The 27556-nt window shown below is 43.5% G+C and overlaps 3 protein-coding genes across 3 annotated transcripts; 1 reads left to right on the top strand and 2 right to left on the bottom strand.

Moving 5' to 3' along the window:
* Positions 1-168: 168 nt before the first annotated feature.
* hmbsb (hydroxymethylbilane synthase, b) lies at positions 169-7495 on the top strand. The gene is made up of 14 exons (XM_068745237.1): positions 169-283; positions 1810-1857; positions 2092-2164; positions 2629-2678; positions 3448-3503; positions 3794-3871; positions 4520-4597; positions 4665-4740; positions 5221-5334; positions 5430-5468; positions 5554-5673; positions 6300-6353; positions 6439-6528; positions 6614-7495. The coding sequence occupies exons 1-14, from the start codon at positions 260-262 to the stop codon at positions 6785-6787; spliced, it is 1074 nt and encodes a 357-aa protein (XP_068601338.1). The 5' UTR covers positions 169-259; the 3' UTR covers positions 6788-7495.
* A 2080-nt stretch (positions 7496-9575) lies between these two features.
* Positions 9576-20164, bottom strand: gkup (glucuronokinase with putative uridyl pyrophosphorylase). Its single transcript, XM_068745804.1, has 23 exons — positions 20108-20164; positions 19012-19118; positions 18848-18892; positions 18584-18737; positions 17463-17534; positions 17066-17154; positions 16778-16934; positions 16423-16500; positions 15667-15758; positions 15032-15137; positions 14853-14932; positions 14713-14781; positions 13862-13922; positions 13754-13770; positions 13601-13658; positions 12044-12136; positions 11894-11954; positions 11081-11194; positions 10591-10648; positions 10383-10451; positions 10242-10305; positions 10043-10114; positions 9576-9662 (listed from the first exon to the last, which is right to left on the bottom strand). The coding sequence occupies exons 1-23, from the start codon at positions 20162-20164 to the stop codon at positions 9576-9578; spliced, it is 1860 nt and encodes a 619-aa protein (XP_068601905.1).
* A 254-nt stretch (positions 20165-20418) lies between these two features.
* Positions 20419-27074, bottom strand: usf1 (upstream transcription factor 1). The gene is made up of 10 exons (XM_068745312.1): positions 26965-27074; positions 26830-26879; positions 26392-26504; positions 24914-25027; positions 23651-23804; positions 23417-23504; positions 23275-23333; positions 23071-23165; positions 22804-22932; positions 20419-21048 (listed from the first exon to the last, which is right to left on the bottom strand). The coding sequence occupies exons 1-10, from the start codon at positions 27027-27029 to the stop codon at positions 20959-20961; spliced, it is 957 nt and encodes a 318-aa protein (XP_068601413.1). The 5' UTR covers positions 27030-27074; the 3' UTR covers positions 20419-20958.
* Between the last annotated feature and the right edge of the window lie 482 nt (positions 27075-27556).

The raw sequence follows: 27556 nt of genomic DNA on the forward strand, positions 1-27556 counted from the left end.
CTGCATCGTATAAGGATATGCAAGACAACACAACTGGTTCAATAATTAAAAAAAAACATCTGCAAGAGGAAACGGAAATGAACTCGGAAATGACCTGCGACCGGTCCGATGACGTCAGAGGTTCCGCGTTCATTCATAGGCCGTCGCGTCTGTGCGCGCTAACCGCTTTAAAAGATTTAATCTTTTTACACTAGTTTTATGGCGAGCACAACGCGACGCTGATTCGTGCGGTACTGACGAAGTGAATTTGATCACCGGCATGTCGAAGGAGGGAAGCGTGCAGGTATGTTTTGTGGTTAGCCATGACATGCTCGGCTTAGCTTACTGGAAAATGGGCACTATTTCCGTGTGCGTCATAGTTTGTTGGTCAATGATTGGTCAATGCATTTGCAGCTTCAGTTCTCTTCAGGCTTATCTTAATAAATCAATCTTCAGCTTTGTTTTCAGAAGTGACCCCAGTATTTGATTAGAACTACCGTCCCTGGTTATCGGCTTAGCTTTAAAGTTAGCTGCTGTAGCCTTTGGACGTCTGCTCCGTTTGACCCCAACGCTTCAAAGTAAAATGTATGCAAAAGTATCCTGAAGTACAGCTACAAAGGTATTTTGTGTGTATTAAGATACGATCTGTAGTCCATTACTGGTCTGTAGATTCATCCTGAGTCGTCAACATTTAAAAAAATTCATTTTTCAAAATGCAGCTTTAATAGTGTTACTAAAAAAAAAAAAAACTAATAATAAACTAATTATAAGGTAAGCACACTTATTCAACCCCATGAAACATTAAACGGTTTATTGTCTAAATATATTTATAATCTAGTAACGACCAAATTAAACAGAACGTCTGAAAAGATTGATCGGCCTTCGACAAATATATTATTTTTACATTCAACCCAAATGCTGCTTTTATAGGCTACGGCAGGCTCTAAATCATTCAACCTGCTGAATAAGTATTTTTTTTTTCTGTTAAGGCTTAAATCTACATCAGAGCTCCAAAGACATGCACTGAACAAAAAGACCCAGAAAATGTTGTTTTGTAAAAACTAAAAAAGAAATGGACATTCAAACATGATGAAATATCTTTATTAATAGCATTATAGTGGGCTGATATGTGGTTATTTGCAGGAATGTACAAAGTATTGACCAGAGCATATGTAAAAGGTCTCAGTAACAAGTATAAAACGTACCAGTATTAGAGTGAAAATCAATATTTAATTTTTTTACATTTTCCTCTCAGAAACAGATTACATTATATGCTAAATAGGCTTTTAATTTCCCCAAGTCCTGTGCCGTCTTAGTTTAAGGGAGCTTTCCTGTACTATTGGCTGTAGATTATCATTTAGAAATAGAGTTTCGGAGGGCAAACATTTGTAGCAACATAATATCTATGTATGAAAAGCCCCGTGGCCACACCTAATGCTCCTCCCTTCTTTTTATAACGGACTCCGTGAATTGGCACACTTATCTTTTCCAACCAGAGATGTCTTTGGGTGGAGGTCATACAGATGAGAAGGCAGCATTGGGTAATAAGGGCCACTGTTCATCATCTAGAGGCTATATGACCTCAGCACGGTTCCTTAGCGAGACGCATCAGGCAGTTCCAACCCCACAGCAGACAGAATAGCCTCTACAGTGTGGACGAAGGATGGAGGAAGGGCTGTACACATGCATCAGGGTGAGGCGAGCAGAGCAAGTCATTCAGTATCTGTATGAAGTGTGCGTAGAGGCGGCGGGTTGCATGCGGTGTAGGGAAGAGTTTGGCAGAAAGCAACTTTAAACTCTTTTGGTCTCTTTTTCTTTTTTCTTTTACAGGATGGCAAGGCTAATCGGGTCATCAGGGTCGGAACCCGAAAGAGTCAGGTACAATATGGACGGACTCCAGTTATGGGGTCGCATGCTTTAAATGTTTCTTTATGAGACGATGATTTTAGTTACGGGACGATGACGTGTTTGGAGCTCCTCATCGTTGGCATTTCCGCCAGATGCTAGTGAGCGTCGTCACACTGACGTGCCGCTGCATGGAGGAGTGTCAAAAATGGTGTCCGTCAGTACGATTCGGCTGAAGTTGAGTATTGCTATGTTCTTCTGTCTCAGTTGGCTCGCATCCAGACGGACAGTGTAGCGGACAAATTGAAAGAGCTGTACCCCGAGGTCAGCCTGGAAATAGGTGAGGATCCTCCTAACCCAGACATGGGCAAACTAAGGCCCGGGGGCCATATACGGCCCGTTAGGCTTTATAATACGGCCCGCCGAAGTTGTCCAAACAATATCATTAAATAAAATGTTATTATAAACCTCATTCATTTTACCTTTTTCCCTGTAATGCTGCCTGGAAAAGGCCAAATCCTTTCATGTAATGGCTTTAACATGTCATTTATATTAGTTCACACAAACACTCCATCCATCTGTTCCTGGCCCGGCCCCTCTGTCAAATTTTAGGACCCATTGTGGCCCGCGAGTAAAAAAGTTTGCCCACCATTGTCCTAACCCTCACTTCCTGTCAGAAGATACTATAGAGGCTTCGTATACGTGTAAATTCAACCGGCCTGATATCCCAAGATTGGAGTTAATCAGGAAAGCTTGGTGCACGCTTACTCATATTGTTGAATCTCTGCATCTTCTGTCTTTCAGTTGCCATGTCAACCACAGGAGACAAAATCCTTGACACTGCGTTATCTAAGGTGAGGCAACAAATCGAGGGCTACATTTGTTCATATTCGTACTGTTTGCCACTAATAACGTGAAATTTACAGAAAACCCAAGGAGGCAAATTGGGTTTATATAAAATCAAGCCAAATGTGTTTGGTAGTTCATGATAATCTTTACTTATATGGCACCTTTAAGACAGGCAGGGCTTTTTTCGCCTCTTTTTTCTTTTTTTTATTGGTTGATTGTGTTTAGTTATTTTGTACTAGAGGGGAGGATATTACATAAGCCCTTTCGGCTTCTTTTCCTCTCCTGCACAATTATTTGCCTTTGTATCATTATAATTTTTTGTTGTGGATATGAATAAATAAATAAATAAATAAAAGAACAAAGAGAAGAAACGCAGGTTACCATGACAACTGTAAGCACAATACAACATAGCCAAACAATCAAACAGAAGTAAAACTAAGGTAATTTGAGAAACTTTGTGCTTCAGGTTTATTCATCTTAATCCCTTTGTTCCATTGTTTTAGGGCTTTTAGTTGTATTGTCAGACGCTGCCTTTTATTGTTTTATTCCTTTTAGTTGCTTTACCCTCTTCATTCCATGTTACACTCTAATGACTGTTTGTATTTTCTCTTGTCTCTGTCGTCTTGTTTTTAACCACCTACTGGGCATTTCATCACCGTCTCAGTTTCCTGCCTTTGTAAAAAAAATAATAATAATAATAATTTAGAGTTGCTGTTTAATGCTGTTATTATCATTATTAATGATTATTATTATTATTTTCTTTTTTAAATACAGATTGGAGAGAAGAGCTTATTCACCAAAGAACTGGAGAACGCTCTGGAGAGGAATGAGTGAGTGCTGCCACTGTAACACCTGTTATTACACCATTGATAACCTGTTATTACACCGTTGTTAACCTGTTGTTGCACCATTGTCATGCCACCCTAGCACCTTCAGATATCTTCTTTCACTAGCAGACTTCCATTTTGAGACTTCCTATAAATCCAGTGCCGAGTAATAGCGCCCCCCCCCCCCCCCCATCTCAAGCAAGTGGCTCTGTCCCGCTCACACCACTGAATGGCTGCATTGTAGGCCGTGAGACGTAATGGAGAACGCATATAAACATGGCTGTGTCCCACAGGGTTGACCTGGTTGTTCATTCACTCAAAGACCTTCCCACCACTCTGCCTCCAGGATTCACTGTCGGTGCTGTGCTGAAGTAAGTTTGCTCCCATCGTTGGTGAGCAGCATCGCCGTGTGAATTCCTGTATGTTGGTTGTAGCATCAGAATCTATAAGCCTCCTATTGTTGAGTTTCACTGCATCATGCTGTAGTGCAAGGTTTCCTTTGAGGCAACTACGAGAAGGAGCCAATGAGAGGGCAGTTGGACAACCTCCATTACAGATACCAGTAACTAGATGGCTGTTGATTTTATTCTCAAGGATCCAGAAGCATCACGGAACTACATTTCCTCCCGTCTTTCTTCATTAACTTTGCAAACTCTTAAAGAAAACTTGCTCAGCACACATTTTTCAATAAAGAAAACTGAAGATAAATAGTAAATCATGCATTCATTTCTGCTGCCAGACAAATTTTAGGGTGAAAATAACTCGCCGTCTGCTCCAGTTTCCAAAGCATTTAATGAACACCTTTTAAAGCTTGATTCTGTGGCTGGTTCGTCGTTGCTCGGTCAGTCCTCCAAACTGGACTGATTTATTATCATGACGCATTTGATTGTTGAAGTATTGCTTTCAATTGTAGAATCTGACGTTAGAATATGTAATTGATTTATTTATTATTCCGAAAAAAAACCCCCAATAGTATCAGTTTATGAGCTGCGACCAATCACTGTCCTTGCTGCTTTCAGGAGAGAAAACCCCCATGATGCGGTGGTTCTACATCCAAAAAACAGGGGGAAAACTCTGGAGACTCTGCCAGAAAACAGGTATGGTTTAATAGATGAGTCAGCTGTTTGAGCTCATATTAAAAATGTGACAACTGTGTTTGCGTAGTGTGATCGGCACAAGTTCACTCCGCCGGGCTGCTCAGCTGAAGAAGAACTTCCCCCACCTGGATTTCAAAGATATTGTATCCTTTCTAGACCGTTAAGAGCATCGGCGTTAGCCCTTAGGGTTAAGAGCACCGGCGTTAGCCCTTAGGGTTAAGAGCACCGGCGTTAGCCCTTAGGGTTAAGAGCATCTACGTTAGCCCTTAGGGTTAAGAGCATCGGCGTTAGCCTTCAGGGTTAAGGGCATCTACGTTAGCCCTCAGGGTTAAAAGCATCTGCGTTAGCCCTGAGGGTTAAGAGCATCTACGTTAGCCCTTAGGGTTAAGAGCATCTACGTTAGCCCTTAGGGTTAAGAGCATCGGCGTTAGCCTTCAGGGTTAAGGGCATCTACGTTAGCCCTCAGGGTTAAAAGCATCTGCGTTAGCCCTGAGGGTTAAGAGCATCTACGTTAGCCCTTAGGGTTAAGAGCATCTACGTTAGCCCTTGGGGTTAAGAGCATCGGCGTTAGCCTTCAGGAGGCCTGAGGGGTCCACTGTGTTTTCCTGAGCGGTCTCCTCCAGCGTGGCAACCTGAACACACGTTTGAAGAAGCTGGACGAGAAGGAGGACTTTGCTGCCATCATTCTGGCTGCTGCTGGCCTCAGGAGAATGGGCTGGGAGAACCGAATCAACCAGGTAGTTAATCAAGAATGTTAAAAGTCATCCCACGAAGCCCCGGCGAGACGTGCTTCATCCAGAAGTCGTACTGTGTCTTTTGTTCCCACTTGTAGATCCTCGGGCCTGAAGACTGCATGTATGCCGTTGGACAGGTAAGATGAGTCAAATGGAAATCACGGGTGACGGACTGGAGGAGAAGTGTAGGTAATAGCCAGTACTACCGATGTCTGCTGTCAGGGGGCGCTGGCTGTGGAAGTTCGAGCCAGAGATGCAGACATCCTGGAGATGGTGTCCATCCTCCATCATCCAGAAACTGTGCTGCGCTGCATAGCGGAGAGAGCCTTCCTCAGGCACCTGGTATGCACACACTCTCACACACACACACACACACACACTCACACAGTTCAGTGACGGGCGGTGAGGTTCTTGCCTGGTGATGCCTTATCACAATCAGATTTCCAAACTTATGAACAATACAGAGTAGTTTCTTCATAGCAGTTAACGGTTATTTTAATATCGGCATTCTTTACTGTCATACAGACTGTAGCACACAAAAAAGCACGTTTATATATATATCAAAAAACCCGCTATTATGGTCTTGCCTTTACAGTGATCCCTCCTACATTGTGGCTTCAGCTATCGCGGCTTCGCTTTATCGTGGGTTTTCATAAATATTCAATATAAATATTGGACGGCTGGGATTGGCTCCAGCTTGGCCCGCGACCCGATGACGGCATAAGCGGTTGGCAAATGAAATGAATATATGTTGTGGAAAATTCACTATTTTGTGGGGTTTTGCGGCCTTTAGAAATGCATTTTTGTAAAAATTGACGATTTCTGTTCTGTTTTTGGTAAAAAAAGAGAAGCCGGAAATGCGAAATCATCTAAAACTGTTGAATTTAGATGACGCGTCACTGACACACTTTGACCCATTCATTGTATGTGTGTGGAGAATCTCCATATATTCACTCTGCCATTTGCAGGAGGGGGGCTGCAGTGTCCCGGTGGCTGTAAACACTGAAGTGAAAGACTCTCAGGTAAGACTCGGTTGAAGTGACACTCATCCTTGTAGGGAGGGTGGCCCTCGCTGGCTGACGGGTGCGACTGTGGATGTGTTTACAGCTCTACCTGACTGGCGCCGTGTACAGCTTGGATGGATCAGACAGTCTGAAGGAAACCATGCAGACCAGCATTGCTGCTGCCGCTCACAGGGTAATGGCTGTGAGACGTGTGCTCACTAAAGTGTTTTTTCACTTTGCTCATTTTGTGTTGTTAATTGTAACGACGTGTGTGACAGAGTCCGGAGGAGGTGGACGAGCTTGTCCAGAGAGTCGGCGTCACGGCCAACAAGCTCTCAGGTGAATCCCAGGACAATGCTGAGCGCCTGGGAGTCGACCTGGCCAATTTACTGCTAAGTAAAGGAGCCAAAGAGATCCTGATGGTGGCCAGGCAGAATAATGATGCCAGATAATCCACCCTGACTGATGGGCGGGGCTTCAGAGGTGGCTAGTCCGCAGCCTTTTGGCCAAATAAAACTTGGATCCCTTTTAAACGATACACTTTTCATGTCTATGTAGAGAAATGAACAGCAGGTGAGCTCAGATCAAATTTGCTAATGCCTTCTAATGCCTTCAAACAGCGGCTGCATGTTCAGAGTCGCAGGCTGTGTGACGTACTGAACTGAACTGTCTCCATGGAGACAGAACTGTCTCCATGGAGACAGAACTGGCCGACATCCCCAAGCATCACTAGCACTAGAGCGCGAGGAATGTCGGCACAGTAATTGTACCTCACAAGTTAAAGGAAGTCATTATCTATTTTTCTATCCCTACTATCTACCCCCTCCCCACCCACCATTACATACTATTCAATTTTTGGGTGAACTGTTTAAATCCTAGAATTCCTCTGTGTTCTAATTTGGGACTATTAGAAATGGAACCATAAAAGAAAATCACTCCTAGGAGTTCCAGGGTCTGTCTCAACAGCACTGAATCTATTAGAGGAATTATATTAAACTGTTTTTAATCCTGAACAATAGAAGTGTATTTTCTGCACAGCCTTTATTCAGCACATATCTCTGTCTCAGATTATTTAAAGAAAGGTGATGCTGTTTTTGACGCAGTTTGTCTTTCTGCTAACCGAAAAACTGCCTGATGGATCGTGATGGAAATAAATCTGAAGATGGGTCTTGGTCTAACGTACTACTACAGTACTACTACTGTACTACTACTGTACTTTCGGCTTGTCCCGTGAGGGGTCACCACAGCAAATCAACCTTCTCCACTTCACCCTGTCCTTTGCATCGTCCTCCCCAACACCAGCCACGCTCATGTCCTCCCTCACTACGTCCATGTATCTTCTCCTGGGTCGTCCTCTAGCCCTGTTCCCTGCCAGCTCCATCCTCAGCATCCTTCTACCGATATAGTCCCTGTCTCTCCTCTGGACATGTCCAAACCATCAAAGTCTGGTCTCTCTGACCTTGTCTCCAAAACGTCTAACCTTCACTGTCCCTCTTATTGCCTCATTTCTCATCCTACCCAACCTGGTCACTCCCAAGGAGAACCTCAGCATCTTCATCTCCTCCACTTCTAGCTCCACCTCCTGTCTTTTCCTCAGAGCCACTGTCTCTAAGCCGTCCATCATGGCCGTCCTCACCAATGTGTTGCAGACCAGTGGTCCCCAACCTTTTTCCTGCCACGGACCGGTTTCATGCCGGGCAAATTTTTCGAGGACCGGGGGGTAATTAAAATAAAAAAAGTTTTCTGGGTAAGTCTTCCTTCCCGAACCCGGGACAGTCCAGTTGCTGCCCTTCAGTTAATCCTAATCCTCGCCTGGGATGTCAAAGGTGGAACAAGAACGGTGATGACACACAAGCAGGAATAACATTATTGCTGCTCTGCCCACAGGCGCAAATGTTCCATGTGCTCACTGATTAAAGCACAGTACACAAAACCACTACTACACAGTACAGTGGTACACAGGATGCCTCTTCAAAGTAAAGTGCTACACAAGCGAATACTGAACAGTACAGTGGTACACAGGATGCCTCTTCAAAGTAAAGTGCTACACAAGCGAATACTGAACAGTACAGCAGTACACGAAACCACTGCACATTACAGTCGTAGACAGGATGCTTCTTGAAAGTAAAGTGCTACACAACCACTAAACGAAACCACTGCATAGTACAGTGATGCACAGGACACCAGTATAGTCATAGACAGGATACAACTGTATAGTACAGCAGTACACAGGATATGAGTACGCTGTATAGCGGTACACACCATATTAAAACACAGTACAGTCACACACAAACTAATGGTAAACTCCTTAGTAGTACACAGAATTATATTACACTGTATAGTGGTAGACAAAATACTAGTACATTGGTTACGACTACACAGTATAGTGGTACACTGGATACTACTGCACAGTACAGCAGTAAACAGGATACTACTCTATAGGACAGTTGGAGGCAAATATTGTGAGACTTAAAATGGCCTTTTAATTTGTCACAAAAATTACATTCAGAATACTAATTGGATACATTTAATCAATAATTGGATTAAATCTATAAATGTTTTACAGTATAATCAAAGTACACATATAGAGAAATAGAAATATTCTTTACATTTTTATAGACAATACTGGCACAAAGGAATTCATCTGAATTCTCCTGAATCTCATTGGGTCTGCAGCAACGATTTCGAAATACAGGTAGTTGTCAAATTCCAACCAGAATACCAACTACAAGACAAACTTGTCTGACCAGTGGCCCCTGAGCAAGGCAAGGCACCGAACCCCCCAGAAGTTGCTCCCTGGGTGCCGCTACATGGCTTGCCCCTTCACTCCACCATCGTCTCTCTCCTGCAAGCGTGTGTTGTATAACGAGTGAAGAAAGTAATTTCCCCACGCGGGATAAATTAAGTACTTCTTCAGAAACTGCCGTACACTCGATTTGCTGTCGCAAGCTGCGTAGGTCGAAAGTCGACGACTACCTGGAGGCACTTTCACTCATTATCAGGCATGCCTGATGTTTGAGTGAATATTATTTTTTATTTTTAGGTAATTTGGTAAATCATTTTGCAATATATTACAAGAGGAAAGACGGGCAGAGCAAACCTGGTTATTTTATTCCAGCATACACATGATTTAATTTAGATTGAGATGATAACCACTGCAGGGCGTAGTCCAGGGCTATCGAAGGCCGTATTGTACCATATCCAACCACGAGTAGGCTGAGGCGTGGAGATGTGCTGCGGTTACTGCGTTCCACCGGCAGGTGGGCTGTATGATGCAACGACGCAGAAGACGCAGCCTGCCTCTTGGAACGCTTGTCTCATCTCCATCTAGCGGGTCAAATGCAGACAAGCAGGGCATTGCAGTCAAATAATCAAATACAGTATTTACAACTCTGGACGGCGGCGAGGATCGCTCAGCCGTAGCGAGTGTGTCCCTGAATCTAATAAGAGTACGGGTGAACCTGCTGGGTGGCACGTTTGGAAGCGTTTTGCTGTACAGTGTGACGTCACGTGACTATCGGCCTCCAATGGAGGAGCGTTTCATAGATGCTGACGGCAAAATTTACGTGCAGCCACTTCAGTTTTTGTGCATCAATATTTTTATTTTTTTTAATGATTTTAATCTTTCAAATCACTGAGAGATGTGAAATTGAACATCTGAAATCCACAGCTGTTTCTAAAAAATGAAGACATTTACTTCCACTCACCAGGCTGGCATTATCGAGACACAAACCCACGACAGCACCCCCGCTGCCCGGCAACTTCACAGCTGAACCAAACTGAAAGACGCAGGAGAAAAAGAAGAAGAAGAAAAAGGGACGAATGCATGAAAACAGGTAAAAAACAAAACAAAAACAAAGCAAAAAGAGAACTGCATGTAGCAGGTAGAACCCTTTGGTCGCTGACCTGCTTCGCTAACTGGACCATCTTGAGATTCCCAGGGCCCAGACAGTCGTCAGTGTAGATGGTTCTGTGGAATACGTTGCCAGTTAACTGTAAACACATCGGCTCTGTGAATAAAGTCCGACCTTAGAATGCATGTTGTACCTCCGCAGCTCGAAGTTGCGGTCCATCAGCTGTGCCAGGCTTTTCCAATCTCCAGCCTGAATGGCTGCCCTGAGGAAAAAGACAATCAAAACTTTTTTATATGGTCCAAATATCAAAAGCCCACTTTACATCCAGCCTTTGCTCTGATTTGCCAGAGAAAACCGGCAAAGTCTGGACCAACATTCCACAAAAAGGCCCCAAAACCAACCTGGCTTGATCAGTCAGCTCAGCAAAAGTCTTCATGGCTTCCACAACAAGAGGCTCACCTGTGGAAGGGAGAACATCAAAGAGTTAATCTGCCAAATTAGTGTCTCCACGTCTGGGAGAAGCATTGTCAGAACAATCTTTATATTCTATGTTTATTTTACTCTTTATTAATCTTCTTAGTATAATTAACTCAAACATGTAGCTGACATCGCGGTGGCGCAGCGGTAAGCGCTGTTTCCTCATAGCAAGAAGGTAGATGAATGTAAATGGAATGTGGAGTTCGGGTTTTTCCCTACATATATCACAAAGCGGTATCTGTTTCCGGATTCACATGTGATCAGTTGTCAATAAATGTGTCTTTGAGTCCAACTTGAAGCTTTCCCGGTACTTTACTCGGAGCCATCAATAAAAGAACCGAAGAGGAGCAGGAGGGAACTACTGGAGCCAACCCATGATGGGGGAGTATCTTTGATGAACAGCAGAAGCCGTACCACTGAGCCAGCGCTGGCGGATGTTGCTGTGGATCCGTCCAGAGTCACTGGGGTCACTTAGGTAGGCCAGCCAGAACGGAGGGAGCCCGCTCATGTCCATAGACACGTAATTCCCTGATGATGGCAGAAACAGAATCTGAGCTTCGACCAAATTGTGATGACAGCAGGGAGTCGAATCAGGGTGGGAACGTTTTCCATCGCATATAAAAACCCTGTTTCTGAAGGACACGGCGTCTTATTGTCTCATTCGGCGCCACTTTTACCCAGAAGCAAGAATGCAAAGTGAGAGTTGGTCTCGCTTCAGCTGATCGGCACCGCCTCCCTGTTCTAACTGGAATTCACTCCCAACGTCCTCCTTCTTATATTCAGATCTCAGTAGGCTAGGATCAAGCTACAATGCTAACGCCCTACAAAAGTCACCGGGGAAGCAGCTCATCCACTGAAGGCTTTAGATCTCGGCTGTAGTATCAGCTTACAGGATAGTCGCCTTTGTCTCCAGCACTTCTTTAGAAACGCTGTCTTTATGCTTGGATTCATGTGTTTTACGCTATTTTACTGCTAGTACATTATTTTCACTTTTATTTTTGTTTTGAATTATTACTATAATTGACTCTAGATTTGTTTTTCTTACTGTTCTATTTTTTCTTTATTTTAGACCATTTTTAAGACACTGTGCATGAAAACCTTTTTAGTACAATTTGAGATATATTTGTTCTATGAAAGGTTGCTATACAAAGAAAACTAAGTATTCCTATTATTAGTAGTAGAAGTACCAGCTATTTAGCAATGAGATATTGTCTTTGTCGTCAATACCGTATCCCTGATCTTCCATGAGCGTCTTGCTGAAATCCATGTACACTAAACCTTCATAGACCTAAAGAGACAAATAGAAAATTCATGCTACGATGCAGCAGATTGCATAAAAAAAGTGAAAATATTGTGCACCGTAGATCCACTACTGACCTGCACAACTCTGTCCTGCAGACCCGCGGTGATGAAAAGCTCGTCAGCCTCCACACTGAGGATGAAGTTGGCTCGGATCGGTTTTGGGAGATCCTGGAATGGTAAATAGAAATTTGGTGGTTAGCGCTGTCGCCTCATGGGTAAATCATATTTTTACAATACTGTCCCCCTAAGGGTGGAACTGTTTGACTCCTGCCCTCAAAACATGCACCTCTTTGGCCTCATTCAAAACGGCCCTAAAAATTCTCCTTTCAGGGGGGCAGAAACGGAGATAGTCATCACGACTCTCTCCGGATCACCCCCCCCCCCTCCCTTTTTTTAGTCCACCTACATTGTACATATTAAGTGTCTTTGTAAATATTGTTATTTTGCATCTGTGGTGTAATTTATTTTTAATTTATTGTTATTTTGCATCAATTGAGTAATTTAATATTAGTTTTATTTTTATTTTATTTGTATTGTTAAATGTCGATGATTTATGTACTAAGGAATTTCAACGGAAACAAGACCGCAATGGCTTTTTAGAAATGCTCCTCTTCGACAGGATGTTTCACTGTACTTGTACTCTAACATTCTATCTAATAAATATATTCATCATATATATATATTCATCATCATCATAGCAAGAAAGTACTGGGTACTCCGGTTTCCTCTCACCTCCAAAAACATGCAGTTTAGATGAATTTATTACTCCAAGTTGTTATTTGTGTGTGTGTGTGTGTGTGTGTGTGTGTGTCTGTCTGTCTCTGTGGGCTCCAGCAACTCCCGTGATCGGCAATGTGGAAAAGCGGCTGCAGACCAAATTTGTCTTAATTTGTGAAGCGCTTCAATAATTACAGAGAAACATCATCTTATACCTCAGAAAAAGCCCATTTAAAAAAAAAGACAGAGTGTGGTTGAATAGGTTTAAAAGTGAAATGATCAAACGTTGTGATGCATTTATGCTGAAACAGTTACAGCCACTAATTCCACATATTTATGCGACTACGATGTTATAACTACTGCATTAAATTATTACAAGCACTTAGAGCAGGGGTGGACAAACAGGTAGCATTACAGGGAAAATGGGAAATGAATGAGGTTTAATTATAATACAATTTTATTTAATGACATAATTTGGGCAAACTGGGCAGGCCGGATTAAGAAGCCCAATGTGGCCCGCGGGCCGCAGTTTGCCCATCCCTGATTTAGAGGCAGGACAGCATGGAGGCGAGCTCACTTCCTGCAAGGCAGCGCAGATTAGGGCATCTTAAAGTTCATCATGCTTCTCTTATTCAATAACCTTTCCTATTATAGGACTACAGGAGGGCCGCGAGAGCGTGCAACCGCTAGCGTTAGCTGCTTCCACCAGAATGAATTGCATTACAGAAACTACTGTGAGGAATGTTAGACTGGTGCAACAATCCAGAGCGATCGATTCCAATGGTTTCATCGATTCTGCTTGCATCTCACACTGAACTGTGTTGGAACTACATTTAATATAAAACGCACACACACACACACACACACACACTGCTACTTCACACCTCCGCACCAGGAGATGGACGACATCCTTACATCATCTGTGATGTTGTAGAACTTCATCAGACACTTCAGGGTCGCCGAGACGATGGCACTGTGAAAAAGGCCAATTGTACAGGACGCCATTACATTCAAAGTATCTGTGAACTCAGCGACACTGTTAGGAAATACTCAGACGTGATACTTTACCTGCTTCCTGCTAGGCCCTTGTTTGGGAAAGAGACAAATCAGTTTTAGCATGATGAGATTCTCTCAGGGCTTTATTGCTGGGGAAGCAGTGGAAAGAAGGACGCTCACCACTTGCCGAGGAATGTTGGTGTCGTACTTCAGTGTGAAGTTCTGCTTCCTTAAAGCAATACTGCAGGTGAAAAAACACACAGAAACATGTCTGTGAACGTTTGCATGATTTAACGACGACTCGGACAGGTCCTGGATGATGGCTCAGACTAAGAGCCATTCAAAAAGCCCTATGAGAGAATCTAAGTCGAGGGCCGTGTTGGTGCCCGGCGCGGCGCAGGGCGGACCCCGGAGCTTCACGTCTGCTGCAGAAGGTGTTGAACTGTGTGCAATAATTATTGAAAGTTAAGAAATAGAAGAACTATATACCAGAGAGACAGCAAGAGGCGGCTTAGATCATCAAGTTAAGGGTGTGAGTTGATGATCCAACACGGGGGGGGGGGGGGGGGGGCAATTATTGTTTTCATGGGGCCACATGAGAAAGAAAATATTCTGGAGGGCCGAGCCAAAAGGCTGAACTCAATTCTGCATGATATCAATTGTACTTCTTTATTTAAAAAAAGCAGTAAATAGCATTGTTTTGTTTTATATGTTATAATTAAGCAATGAGAAATTGAGTTTGCCTTGCAAAAAATGTCATTTATTCAATGACATTTCTCAAAACAATGGTAACATAAATGAAGGTTTCACCATTTGTGACTCATATTAGTGAACATTTTCAGTCACATTCACTCTAAAACACATTTTGAGTTTATTATACTCTTGGAATGTTGTGTGAAGGTTCTTAGCATCCTAAAGACACAATATTGTCTTTGTGCTCCTTAAGAAAGATCATGTTGATCTGTCACTGAATGCAGTTTGAGTCCATGCATGAGATTAACATTTGCCGCTATCTCCGCCCCGCGTCTCACCCTTGTCTGGAGCAAAACTGGTAGAACTTCTTGCAAGTCGCCTGGAGCAGCCGCAGACCTCCGAGATACCTGCAGCAGATGATGGACAGACCATGTTTTCACACGCCTTCATCATGCGTTCTACTTCACTGGGGACCCACCCTTCTTTCCTGCTGATGCAGAACAGGTCTTGCAAGCTTCCAAACTCCGTGGGATCATTGAGAGGATGAGGCACTAAAACCTGCAAGAGTAGCAGGAAGACGCGTGACTTCTGGACACGATGTCCACGATGGAAGAGTACTGGTCTATGGTCATGTGTAGAAGTGTTATTATGCACTACCAAAGTGTGGCTCTCCATTAGAGTGACCTCAGCCCAGAAGTTAGAGATTGTCATGGCGATGGTTTTCCCGTTGAAGCCATCCGAGGGGTTCCCCATTAATCCCACCCTGTGGGTCATCACATACTGGGAGGTGAATTCTAACAGGTTGTCTTCTAATACAGGCGGTCCCCACTTAACGACGACACGGAGTCGTGACAGTCTTTCAGACGAGCGGAATGCACTGGCTGCATCGTTGTGAGTGAGTACGCACATATGTACACAATAAATGGCCTAGACATATACTAATACTGTATACAGTAGTATTCATACCTTCATTCATTCACTTTCACGTCCGCTTTATCCGCTTTGCGGGTGACGGCTGCTGCTGAAGCCTATCTCAGCCGAGAGGCGGGCTACAGCCTGGAAAGCGTCGCCTGCACATCGTGGGGTCGTTTGTGCGTAAAATGTTTTTGACCTCACAAAAAGTCGGTCAAAAGGCGGAATCGTTTCGCCGCGGGGTCTTCGGTCGTTAAGTGAGGAGCGCCCGTATGCAAATATTCTTATGATCAGTGAGAAAGGAGATCGAGGCTTCTCTTTGAAAGCTGGAAAATGCTCTCAGGTAAATGAAATATCAGTTGGAATTTGTGTGTTCCTACCTGGCATATGATCGGCATGTGATTGGCTTTGTAGGATTGTCTTGTTGCTTGGTGGAGTAGTGGGCGAGCCACTTGGTGTAGTCAGACAAGCCCTGAAGGGGAGTGAAAAGATGATATACTACGACTGCTGCACTTCCTTCTTGTCCCGTGAGGGGGCGCCACAGCAAATCAACGTTCTCCACTTCACCCTGTCCTTTGCATCGTCCTCCCCAACACCAGCCACTCTCATGTCCTCCCTCACTACGTCCATGTATCTTCTCCTGGGTCGACCTCTAGTCCTGTTCCCTGGCAGCTCCATCCTCAGCATCCTTCTACCGATATAGTCCCTGTCTCTCCTCTGGACATGACCAAACCATCAAAGCCTGTCCTCTCTGACCTTGTCTCCAAAACGTCTAACCTTCACTGTCCCTCTTATTATCTCATTTCTAATCCTATCTGGTCACTCCCAAGGAGAACCTCAGCATCTTCATCTCCTCCACTTCTAGCTCCGCCTCCTGTCTTTTCCTCAGAGCCACTGTCTCTAAGCCGTCCATCATGGCTGTCCTCACCACTGTCTTGTAGACCTTTCCCTTCTTCCTCGCTGACACTCTCCTATCACAGAGCACACCTGATACTTTCCTCCCCCCGATCCAGTCTGCCTGCACACGATTCTTCACTTCCTTTCCACATTCATACATCTTGGATGAAAGATAATAATTTGTGCCCGTCTCCATCGTAATGCATCTGAATGTGCTTTAGTGATTTAAGGATACAAACCACTTGTCCAATGAGCTGGAAGCCAGTAGGAAGCTTCATCCCAAACACGTTAAGCTGCTTCTCATTAATGAGCCACTCCTGAGGAGAGAGGCCCAGAAAGTCATTGGTTTTTACTTCAGGTCATGAAGTTGAGGATGAATTTTACAGAGATGCAGAACCTAAAGAACTCAACGGGTGCTGTTTCGACCACAAGTGATTTATTAATAATTTACATATAAATATTTAGATATTTAGTACAGTGCTCTTTGTATAGTAAAGTCTTTCAGAAATTAAAGGTCTTGCATGATAGATAAACCAAACAGCAATACTTATTCCTAATGAAATAACACTCTTGAAGTATAAGGGCGTAACTGACCCAAAATTGGCCGAAGCTCCTGCCTGCAGCTCTCGGCTGCATCTTGACGAAGTCAGACAGGTAGGACAGAGTGTCCCTCCGGAGGCAGTAAAACACCACACTGGCCAGCCGGGACTTCATCAGTCCTTCATGAGGTTTCTCCAGGAAATGACTTATTCTATTTTGAAAAACGTTAAAACGTGAAGTTAAATCTGCAATGTGGCGCGTGAAAAGCATTCGTCCAGTTCTGGAGTGTCACATGCGCCAGTGCGGCCGTGCCTTCGTAGAGTAAAGGAAAACACTTCCTACCTGTGGGAGTCGGGGCAGACCTCCACTATGCCCCTGGAGCTGCTCTTCTCACTTTCCTCCAGCTCATAGTAAATGATCAGCTCTCCAGGCTGCACAGGCACAAACCGGTGGGTTACCACCAGCTCCTTATGACTTATTCACAAAAAGGTTCATTTTATTGGATGAGCAATTCTGTTTGGCCGGGTAGATAGAGAACAATCTTTTGACTCCATACAGCCCATTCGCTCTGAGAGCACATTCAGACAACCTATTAAACCTATTGATCCAACAAGTGGACAGCTTGTTAATTCTGGAATTATAATGCATCTACTGGATGGATGGATAAGGCATCGTAACAAGCACCTGGGAAAAAGTCCACTTGATCATTCTTGTAATATTTTACTGGGGAAAATCTCACCTTTGACACGAAGAAGCGGATCACTTGTGCAACATCAAAGTTCTGGTCCGCACACAGCATGTCTCCCGCAATCTGATGACAGTGAAAGTCCTCATCGTATGAGACATTTGCTCAGTTCTAAGGGAATACGCCTACGCAACAGTGAAATGTAACAGTAAAGGGCAGTCACCTTTTTCCTGCCACGGACCGGTTTCATGCAGGGAATTTTTTTTGCGGACTGGGGTGTAATTAAATTTAAAAAAAACACTTGCAATAACTATTAAACAAGTATTACACCAATATATACTCACCATTAGTTGTGGTCTCAATAATTGCTTCTGTCCTTCATGTTCACGTTTTTTTGTTTAATAAATTCCACATTCTTGTTTTTTAATTCAGGGTTCTTGGTCTCTCTGTGCCGAAGCAGTTTAGAACCCTTCATTGCCTCGCTAACAAAGCTAATCAGCTGTTGTAGATAAACCCGAGTTTTAAGTCTGACTCCTGGTTTGTCTGTTAAAAGATGCTTTCTTTTCTTGGAGGGCGTCGGCTCCTCTTCATCCTCCTCAGTTGGACTTTTCCCCTTTGCAAAGAAGCTCTCCAAAGACATTTGTTTTTTATTCATTTTCGCTAATCCCCGGTGGTTGGGGACCACTGATGCAATTGACCTTTCTATGACACCCCCCCCCCCCTTCATGCCAGCCACAACACTAGAGGGAGCTCAAACAACAACCTGATTACCCCCTCCTATAAGACAAACATGGGTAAATCATCTTTTTACAATACTGCCCCCCAAGGAAGGAACTGTTTGACTCCTGCCCTTAAAACATGCACCTCTTTGGCCTCCTTCAAAACGGCCCTAAAAATACACCTTTCAGGGGGGCAGAAACGGAGATAGTCATCACGACTCTCTCCGGATCAATCCCCCCCCCCCCTTTTTTTGTCCACCCACATTGTACATAGTATGTGTCTTTTTAATGTATTGTTCGTTTTGCATCTGTGGTGTAATTTATTCTTATTTTATTGTTATTTTGCATCAATTGAGTAATTTAATATTAGTTTTATTTGGTCTAATGATTGGTCTAATAAGTCATGTAGGCGTGTTTTACAGAAAGGTCAATTGGACACGGATGCATTTAACATACCACCATGATATCGTCTTGCAGCCCGCGGCTATGGATGACCAGCTCCGCATCGGCTACAGCCCCGAGACGATCCTCCAAAGTAGTACTGCCGTCATTTACGATATTCTCCACGGGGAAGTCGTTAGCTGTGGCCCAGCGCTCGTAGTGCTTATACCTGATCGGTTTAACATAATGACAACAGGACAGGAGCACAAAAAAGCCCCACTGGAGACAAACTGTTCGGAGTCTTCTTAACTTTGGGGTCATAGTACAGTTGGAACTCACTTGTCTGCATTTGTGACGAGGTATACTTCTGTGAACAGCTGTCGCCTGCAGAGGTCAGATGCAATTAGAGGATAACTGATCGCTTTGAGTGACTGAAGACACAAAAGTCATCTCAGAAACTGTTCAAATACTAGACAGGTCACATTTGTTCTTGTATTACGTACGTGTTCACCGTTTCCCACCAAAAGTCAAGGATCTTTTTCCCTCCTATTCCAGGAAGTAAGGCCTTTGGCACCCCAGCCAGGTGGCTGTATAAGCCTGTGTCATCATTCTAGGGGCATAGAGGAGATATTTTTATATATTTATTGGGTTCAAAATCACTTTGTCAACCACTTTACCACTCACTCTCAATATGTGAGGCCATTTCTTATGAAAAAGATTGCACATCTCTGTGGCTGGTGACAAAAATATTTATATGGTTAGAAGTGGAAGAGTCCTCAGTTTTAAATATTAAGATAGAAGGACTCTTGTCTTCAAATGGATATAATACAGATCATGGCAAATACAACTAATTCTGACATCAAGGTAGAATAAATCTGTATGTAATAAATACATTTCATTGCTTACAATATCTAAAAAGCTGATAAAATATCCCTTTCTTGGTCCCACTATGGGGAAATTCCAAGTTACAGCGACACAAACTAGAAAAGCGCTCGGAGAGCGAGAACCTCCGCCAAGCAGCTCATTCCCCTCGTAATTGTATTTACACCATCCACATGTTGATCCAGGTCATCGTCAAAAGGTTCTAAATTGTTCTTGGTATCTTTATACACAAACCATTTGAAGTAAAAATTAATCAGAGTTTATGTGAATTTGTAATTTATTATTGAATCCATTACAAATGTCCCCACGTTACATGTGTGTTTTGTACAGCACTCATAATCAATGACACTTGCTTCTTATTAATAATTTAATTCGGATTAAAAATTATTGTATAGCGTGTAGTTATTCCACATTCCGCCTCTGTCCTGGTCTTTTACTTTTCCCCCCATTAAACTTTTTTTTTTTGGCTGTGTGACGTAGTTTAGCAAATTTACACAGTTTATTGGCCAAAACGTTTGTTCTCCTAAATTAATAAGTGAAATTAAATGTTTAGGGACGTAAATGATAATGACGCGCAGCACCGCTGCAAACCGGAAATTACGTCAACAGGTGAAGCTAAAAGAAGTCGCGCGGGCGGAAGCCAACGACTCCCAAAGCGAACTTCCGCGTTGCTATACGTGCTAAGCTAGTTCAGCTGCAGCATTCGGGACGAGTCACCTTAATCTGCGTCTCTAAAACGGTGCCGTGGCCGGCTACCAGCACGATACAGATCATCGGTTAACGGCGGTCCTGACGGTCACCGAGGAAAAGTCTCTTAAGCTTAGCTTGGCTAGGGCTACCGAGCTAGCTTCCGACCGCTCAACTCGTCTTCCGGGAGTCAATCGATGCACTTCCGCAAAAAGACTTTCAAAATTAAAGTTACGACTAAAGCGCTTTAAAAAAAAAAATCAAATTCATCTTGACGAAGGTGCGTGTGTGTGTGTTCGTACACAAAGCACAACTTAAATAACAGCGCTACACATTTTAAACAATTTACAAGCTTTAATAAACAACTGAAGAGTGATTATGACATACAGAATATTATTTGACTCAAAAATGTGACGCTCGCCATCTCCAGGCAATCTAGTAACATTGCAACGCGATTATTGTCCCCCAGTGAGTTTTCATGAAGCATACAAATATACAAAGCATACATTCAGATAAAAGATAGAAAGAAATGACAGCGTGGAATGCAATGAGGGAGAAGACAGAAATTAGTATATTTAACATGTTTAAAAATATAATAGAATAATATTGAACGTTGTTTGGAGAAAAAAATATGAATTTATAAATTGAATATTTCACCTCATGTAATGCATACTTGGTCACAAATGATGCATCTCAAAGTATTTCAAGTACTCTTCTGGCCCATCCTGGTTGATTCCGTTTCCAAACTGTACATGTGATCATTAGTCAATAAATATTTACTTATGAGACCAATTCAAATGTGTTCTGGTACGTCACTCAGAGCTGCCGATAAAAAACCCGAAGAGGACGAGGGGGGAAAACAAGACCCTTCAACAGGCTTCTCAATGTGGATCTGTGCTGGACGATCCCACAATGCCGTGCTGCAGCAGAAGGTTCCTCAGGATCTGATTCTTGGACTTCAAGTCTTCCACCTAAGCAACAACACAAGTAATAAAGTAATGTTTTAGTGGCACATCGGCTGACACATAACCTTCTATTAGGGATGGAATAACTGAATTGGCAGAGTCGTGCTGAATTGTGGGAAAAGGTTAGTCCGATTGAGTTACGTAACGGCTTCATCTTCTTAAGACGAGACGATCGTTATAGTCTTATCCCAATCACGGGCTACGCCGAGGCTATGCCAGCTGACTTCAGGCGAGAGGCGGAGCTAAGCGATTAATCCAGGGCCATGGAGAAAGACATTCACTGCCAACCCTGCCTCTCTTCAACGGAACGGCCAATAACTCTGGAACGGAAAACGGTAGGAACACGCTGGTTTTTCCTAGTGAAAGTGGAGGCTTTAATCTTTCATTTGGCAGGTTTGGTGTTTGTCATAGTCATAGTGAAGAATATTCTGTGGGGCCTGGAAAATCAGACAGTCAGCATACAGCTGAGTTGACAATGGCTGGCACTCAATGAGCTAAGTGACTATTGTAAATATATGCTGAATTTTATGCTGGGGGGGGGTTGAATAGCAAAATCCATGATATCCAAAGGTACAGAGGTTCACAAAGCCTTCATTGCAGGAACAACATTCATGAGTAGAATAATAACAGCAGATTCACACTGAGGCTGTGGAAGAAAACTACATATTTCTTCAATGTTTTAAAGACAAATAGCTTCCACATTCCCCCATGAATAATCTCAGGTTGCATGTGCTGACTTCTGCCCTGTTGGAACAGTAGAGGTGACAGCCTGTGACCGAGGGGCCCGTTTCGTAACGGATTCCAAGAACAGCAAGGATTAAAGTCGAACACCTTGACTTGAATGAGCCAAACAAAAGGCTAATCCTAGTTCACGCAGCACGGGCAAATAGAGCCGTTTCTTTCTCTTCTGTAAAAGAAAAACATTTAATACAGCTACACCAACAATTTGTTTTGGCAGTCATTGTCTCTGGTTTTGCTAATCGACTGAAAGCACAAAGGGGAAGAACCTTATAAAGGGGGTTCAGCCCCCCCAGAGGTAGGACAGATGCTTGTCTGCACAGAATGTTTTTATTGCCAACACTTTTGGGAGAGTTGCACCAACAACATTCTGGCACATAAAACATTAATCATCTCGCCGTTTAATCAGACTCATCTGCGTAGCACTAAAGACGTTACAGAAAGATTCCGAGCAAACTGAGCTTTAACTATGTCGGACTTGCTTTTCAGATTGTAGCACACGGACAAAAGAAATCATTGCTTGGTTGCACAGTAGGAAGCGAATCAGAAGTGGAATGGAAGTGATGAAAGCCAGAAACAGCCAAGGAGTCTCTCATTTATCATTGTAATACACATTTATTATACTTTAATTATAATTACTTTGTAAAATCTCAGAATTGCTAAAAAAAAAACAATCATATTCTTGAGTACACAAGGGTGGCAAGATGTAAACTTCACTATGGGACGGTGTCTGCCTAGACAGAAGTTGTGGACCACTAGTCCTTAAAATACTGCCATCCATCCATCCATTTGCGGGTCACGGGAGTTGCTGGAGCCAATCCCAGCTCGCTATGGGCGAGAGGCGGGGCAATACTCCACGATAGTTTAAGAGTTAAGCTAAAATCGAAAAAATAATTTTATTTTGAAAGGCACCCGATCAACCCGCCCTTTCCGTTGCGATCTACTGGTTGCTGTTGTTCACAATCACCATTGATTGATCGGGCACCCCTGCGCCACATCCTCAGTCTTTGCATGCAGACATACCTCCTGTCGAAGCAGCTGGTTATCAATCCTGAGCTGATCAATAGCGTTGATATCGTCCCCCAACTTCAGGTTGCTCAGACGAAGCTCCTTGATGTAGTCGCAAGCCTTAGACAAGATTCCTCCTTTACTCTGACACAAAGGAAATGATAAAGTTGTTTTATTTCTCAATGTATTTAATGGAACTATGCTAGAGTTTGTTTGGTGCAACAATAATATACTTTCACTGCGTTTATTATCTCCGGTAGTATGAACACAAAGTACACTCACCTGGCCTGTCTTAGTAAAGTCAATGTTGCAGTCTGGGATGGCCTTGGACAGCTGCACAATCCAGTTGTTGATCTTGTCCCTGCGACGGCGCTCGACTGTCGGGACAGCGGCTGAATTTGAGCTTGTATGTGTCATTTGCGTTCAGATATTTGTAATAGAAAAGAGCCGCGTCTCATCACTCTGTCTCGAATGGGGACAACTGACCTTCGTTGTGCTGGGCTCGCCGTTTGTCATCTCTGGATCCCCGAGGAGCTTCTTGATTCCTGGGGGGAAACAGACAAAGACATAAAGCTGGATGTAATATACGTTTTTCTGAAACAGTGCTTTTTTTCTCTGTTGTAATTACGCCATGTAAGGTTGAGTGCGAGGTACAATTGTCCTTTGATTGGAACCCGTCAGAACTTCCTGTGGTGACATCATCACATACAGCTGCCCTGTGGAACAGAAAATTACCATCAGCTGCATTTATCATATAGTAAACCGTCAATTTTATCAGCAATATATGGTTTGAAAATTATTATAATGTGCATTTTGATATTTTATTTTTTTACATATGCATGCTATATCACGGTTATGCTACCTGTGGGTGTGGTCTGGCCCAACACAGTGTCAGAGGCCTGTACTGTGGTTACCATGGTGCCAGCGGTGGCGTCAGCGATGGTGGCCGGGTAGTAGCTGTACTGTGTCTCTGCGCTGCCGTCTCCCTCCAGCCCCTCAGACTGGGAGAACACAGCCTCACATAAAAAGGGACATCAGCGCCACCGTCAGTCTCGTATCGCACTGCTCAACACGTACACTTGTTTAGATCTCTAGTAGGGCTGGGTGTCATCTGGATGATTCTTATTCTGGTTCTGATTGTGCCATATTAGGGGGGGGGGGGGGGGGGGGGAGGGACTTTAAATAGACAGATAGTTATATCCTTTATCCCAAAGCAAATACCTTCATACTATCAATTATACAGCCTTCATATAGAATGGTTTATAAGTGCTTATAAATGCTCTGTTTAATGTAAATTAATAATTGCTTTAAGAGAGTGAAATATTTCATGTCACAGATGTGTTAAACATTTAATTCTGATTTAATGTACGGTATTTAAGTTGTTAATGTTATAAAGCAATAGATAGTGAATGTAACGTGGGTGAAACGAAGTAAGTTATCTGTCCCAGCCTGGCATGACTCAGGGGAAAATTGAAGCTTCTGGACACTGCGTTCTAATTTTAGTAAACGAAGCCACGACTGCAGACCCTCCCTGGTGAACGGCAACAGTGTTTGTCTTCTTTCAAATGAACTACTGTGATTTAATTCTTATATTATTGACACAAATAAATACTACACAATCTGACATCAGATAGGACCGTATGTTGTGCATTATGCATATGCATCTGGGATTTTCTCAACAACATCTTTACAGACTTCACAGGTTGCCACGGAAATAAGTGAACCTAATCATCGACACTGGCAGTCGACCAACACTCAATCCAAAACTTGTATTTAGTTGAATATGAAAAATTGTTGTTGATGATAAATAGGTTTGAATATTGGAAAAAGGAAATCAATTTCAAAATAGCACACCAAAAAATATATTTGCATTTCAGCAATGTCATGTTTGGGAACCGCTGCTATTTATATAACGGCTACGGTGGCAGATGTGCTCCCAAATACGTGATTGTATTTGTGCAGGATATTTACTTGCTTCTGCAGTGACCAGATATGAAGAGAGAATGCGGCAGTTTATTTAAGTCATTTTCATTTTATCAATGGGGTGGATTTTTCTACAAAAATGTAAATTCAAACATGCTTTGAACTAATGAATTACCACATCTTTAGTAATTCTTCTTCTCACCTGCGTCACAGTCTGATTGGTTGCAGGAAAACCAGCAACCAGGCTGACGGCAGCGCCTGCGTCTGCCTGACTCTCCAACTGGCTGTCTGAGACCTGGATCACTCTGTAGGTCACCTGAGACACAGCATGTTGTATTAAGGTGTGCATGTTAAACTTCAAAAGGCCTCTAAGGTGTATACACCTTAGAGGCCAGCGCCTCTTCTTGATTTGATTTCACAGGTTTAATGCTAGCAATCTGAATAAAGGCAGTCGTTGCAGTTAGGAGTAGCGCAGCGCACTTTAGCGCACACACAAAACAAACACGTTTACAACTAAGTATTAAACACAAGTTTGCCCACCGTCACACAATCGCTTAAAATTAAACTAGAAAAGCACTCAGAGAGCGCAGACCTCCGCCGAGCAGCTCGTTCCCCTCATAACTAGATTTGCACATCTGCACGGTGATCTGGATCATCACCTGTTCTTAGTGTCTTTATACACCACCTTGCATGACTGTGTCAAATTCCATAAACATCGATCAATAATCAACCGAGATATTGAGGAACAGATTTTGAATCTCCATTCACTGCAATGCTCCAGAATCCAGGATCATCACCAAAATGTAACGTTTTTAAATATACAGTACAATACTGTCCCATGAGTGGTCGCCACAGCAAATCAACGTTCTCCACTTCACCCTGTCCTTTGCATCGTCCTCCCCAACTCCAGCCACTCTCATGTCCTCCCTCACTACGTCCATGTATCTTCTCCTGGGTCGACCTCTAGCCCTGTTCCCTGGCAGTTCCATCCTCAGCATCCTTCTACCGATATAGTCCCTGTCTCTGCTCTGGACATGTCCAAACCATCAAAGTCTGTCCTCTCTGACCTTGTCTCCAAAACGTCTAACCTTCACTGTCCCTCTTATTGTCTCATTTCTAATCCTGTCCAACCTGGTCACTCCCAAGGAGAACCTCAGCATCTTCATCTCCTCCACTTCTAGCTCCGCCTCCTGTCTTTTCCTCAGAGCCACTGTCTCTAAGCCGTCCATCATGGCTGTCCTCACCACTGTCTTGTAGACCTTTCCCTTCATCCTCGCTGACACTCTCCTATCACAGAGCACTCCTGATACTTTCATCCACCCGTTCCAGCCTGCCTGCACACGATTCTTCCCCTCCTTTCCACATTCTCTCCATCACTTGGGTGGGAGCATGTTAGATTAAACTAGAGCGCTTCCTTAGTTTTGTGTTCTTCACAGGAATACTATTACTATACTATACTACTATACTAATACTGAGTCCCTTTCAGAAGAAACCAGCGCTGAAATCCTCTGTGTGATTGTCGTTGTTGTGTGGTAATACTTTAGAACACGGTCTCCAGCGTGTGTGTGTGTGTGTGTGTGCGTGTATTGTTGCCATGCAGAAGTACATGGTAATCAGGTATTTGAAATAACGCCTCACAGCTTAACGGAATCACGCAGATTGTACTTTCAGAACTCTCACCTGTCCATTTGCTCCGTCGGTCTTGAAGAGATATTTGATGGGCTGGTCGCTCAGTGTGGCTGCAGAATGAATGTTGCCGATGGCTGCAGGGTCCTCTGCTGTTGCGACTGATCCTAAAGGACCGCAAAGGGACATACGATCCGAGTCAAACCAGCTTCCTCTGAGAAAGAATGCCCCCCCCCCCCCCCCTCCCCTCCTGCTTCTCCTTTGCATTACATAGTAATAGACAGTGATCTAACCCTAACCCAAAAACAGCGACGCTGCCACCCAAAGGGCTGCAGGAGCAGTCTGATTTCCACCGAGGACGCATCCCACGACCCGGTAACGGCGCAAAGCCGTTATGAAGATGAATGCATGATTTAAAGTGATATTCAATAACACCTTAGCCTCAACCACGTCGTTATCTGTAGCTGATCCTGGGGTCATTAAAGTAATTACCTTCCTCGTTGACAGCGACGCTTACATCTGACTCGGGGCTCTTCTGTTGGCTGCATGGGAGGAAAACCAACAGACGACCTGCTTGTTTAATGGAGCACCAGCCACACATCTGACAGCGAGCCTGGCGTCACTCACCTCTTCATTTCTGCAGACGCGTCCTGCGTAGACCGGCTGGGTTCACGACTGTGACACGAGTTCATACGTTTTACAGAAGCACAGAACGAACTTATTTTATATATATATAAACACGACTGGGTACTGAATGTGGATAAGTTTTCATACGACAATGACTTGCAAAGTAAAATATTAAACCAGAAGAGATGGAAAGGTAGGGGCTTTGTTTGCTCGCCGGTTGCGATGGGTAAAAACGGAAAACAAGCTAGCTTCGCATTTAAAATGGAGGCATTGGAATAGAGGGTACCATAGAAATAATGGGTTAGTGCGCAGAAAATCTACAGCAGGAAGTACCTTGACTTGAATCTAACTATGTTCAACACACGATTTGTATTTTAATGTTATGCTTAGTCGCCCTGATAACTTCTAAAATATAAATAAACTTGTATTTTACTCTGGAGACCAGGCCGGAAACGACGAGGCACATCGCGGTTATCGCGACGGGAATCTTATCTGCTATATCGCCATTCGTCCCCACCGCTCTTATTCGTATATATAGCTTATATATAAGAACCTTTCCGTGTCCGCAGTAGGAAGCACGTAAACAGACCAG

This window comes from Brachionichthys hirsutus, chromosome 11, assembly GCF_040956055.1.
Source record: "Brachionichthys hirsutus isolate HB-005 chromosome 11, CSIRO-AGI_Bhir_v1, whole genome shotgun sequence".
NCBI lineage: Eukaryota > Metazoa > Chordata > Actinopteri > Lophiiformes > Brachionichthyidae > Brachionichthys > Brachionichthys hirsutus.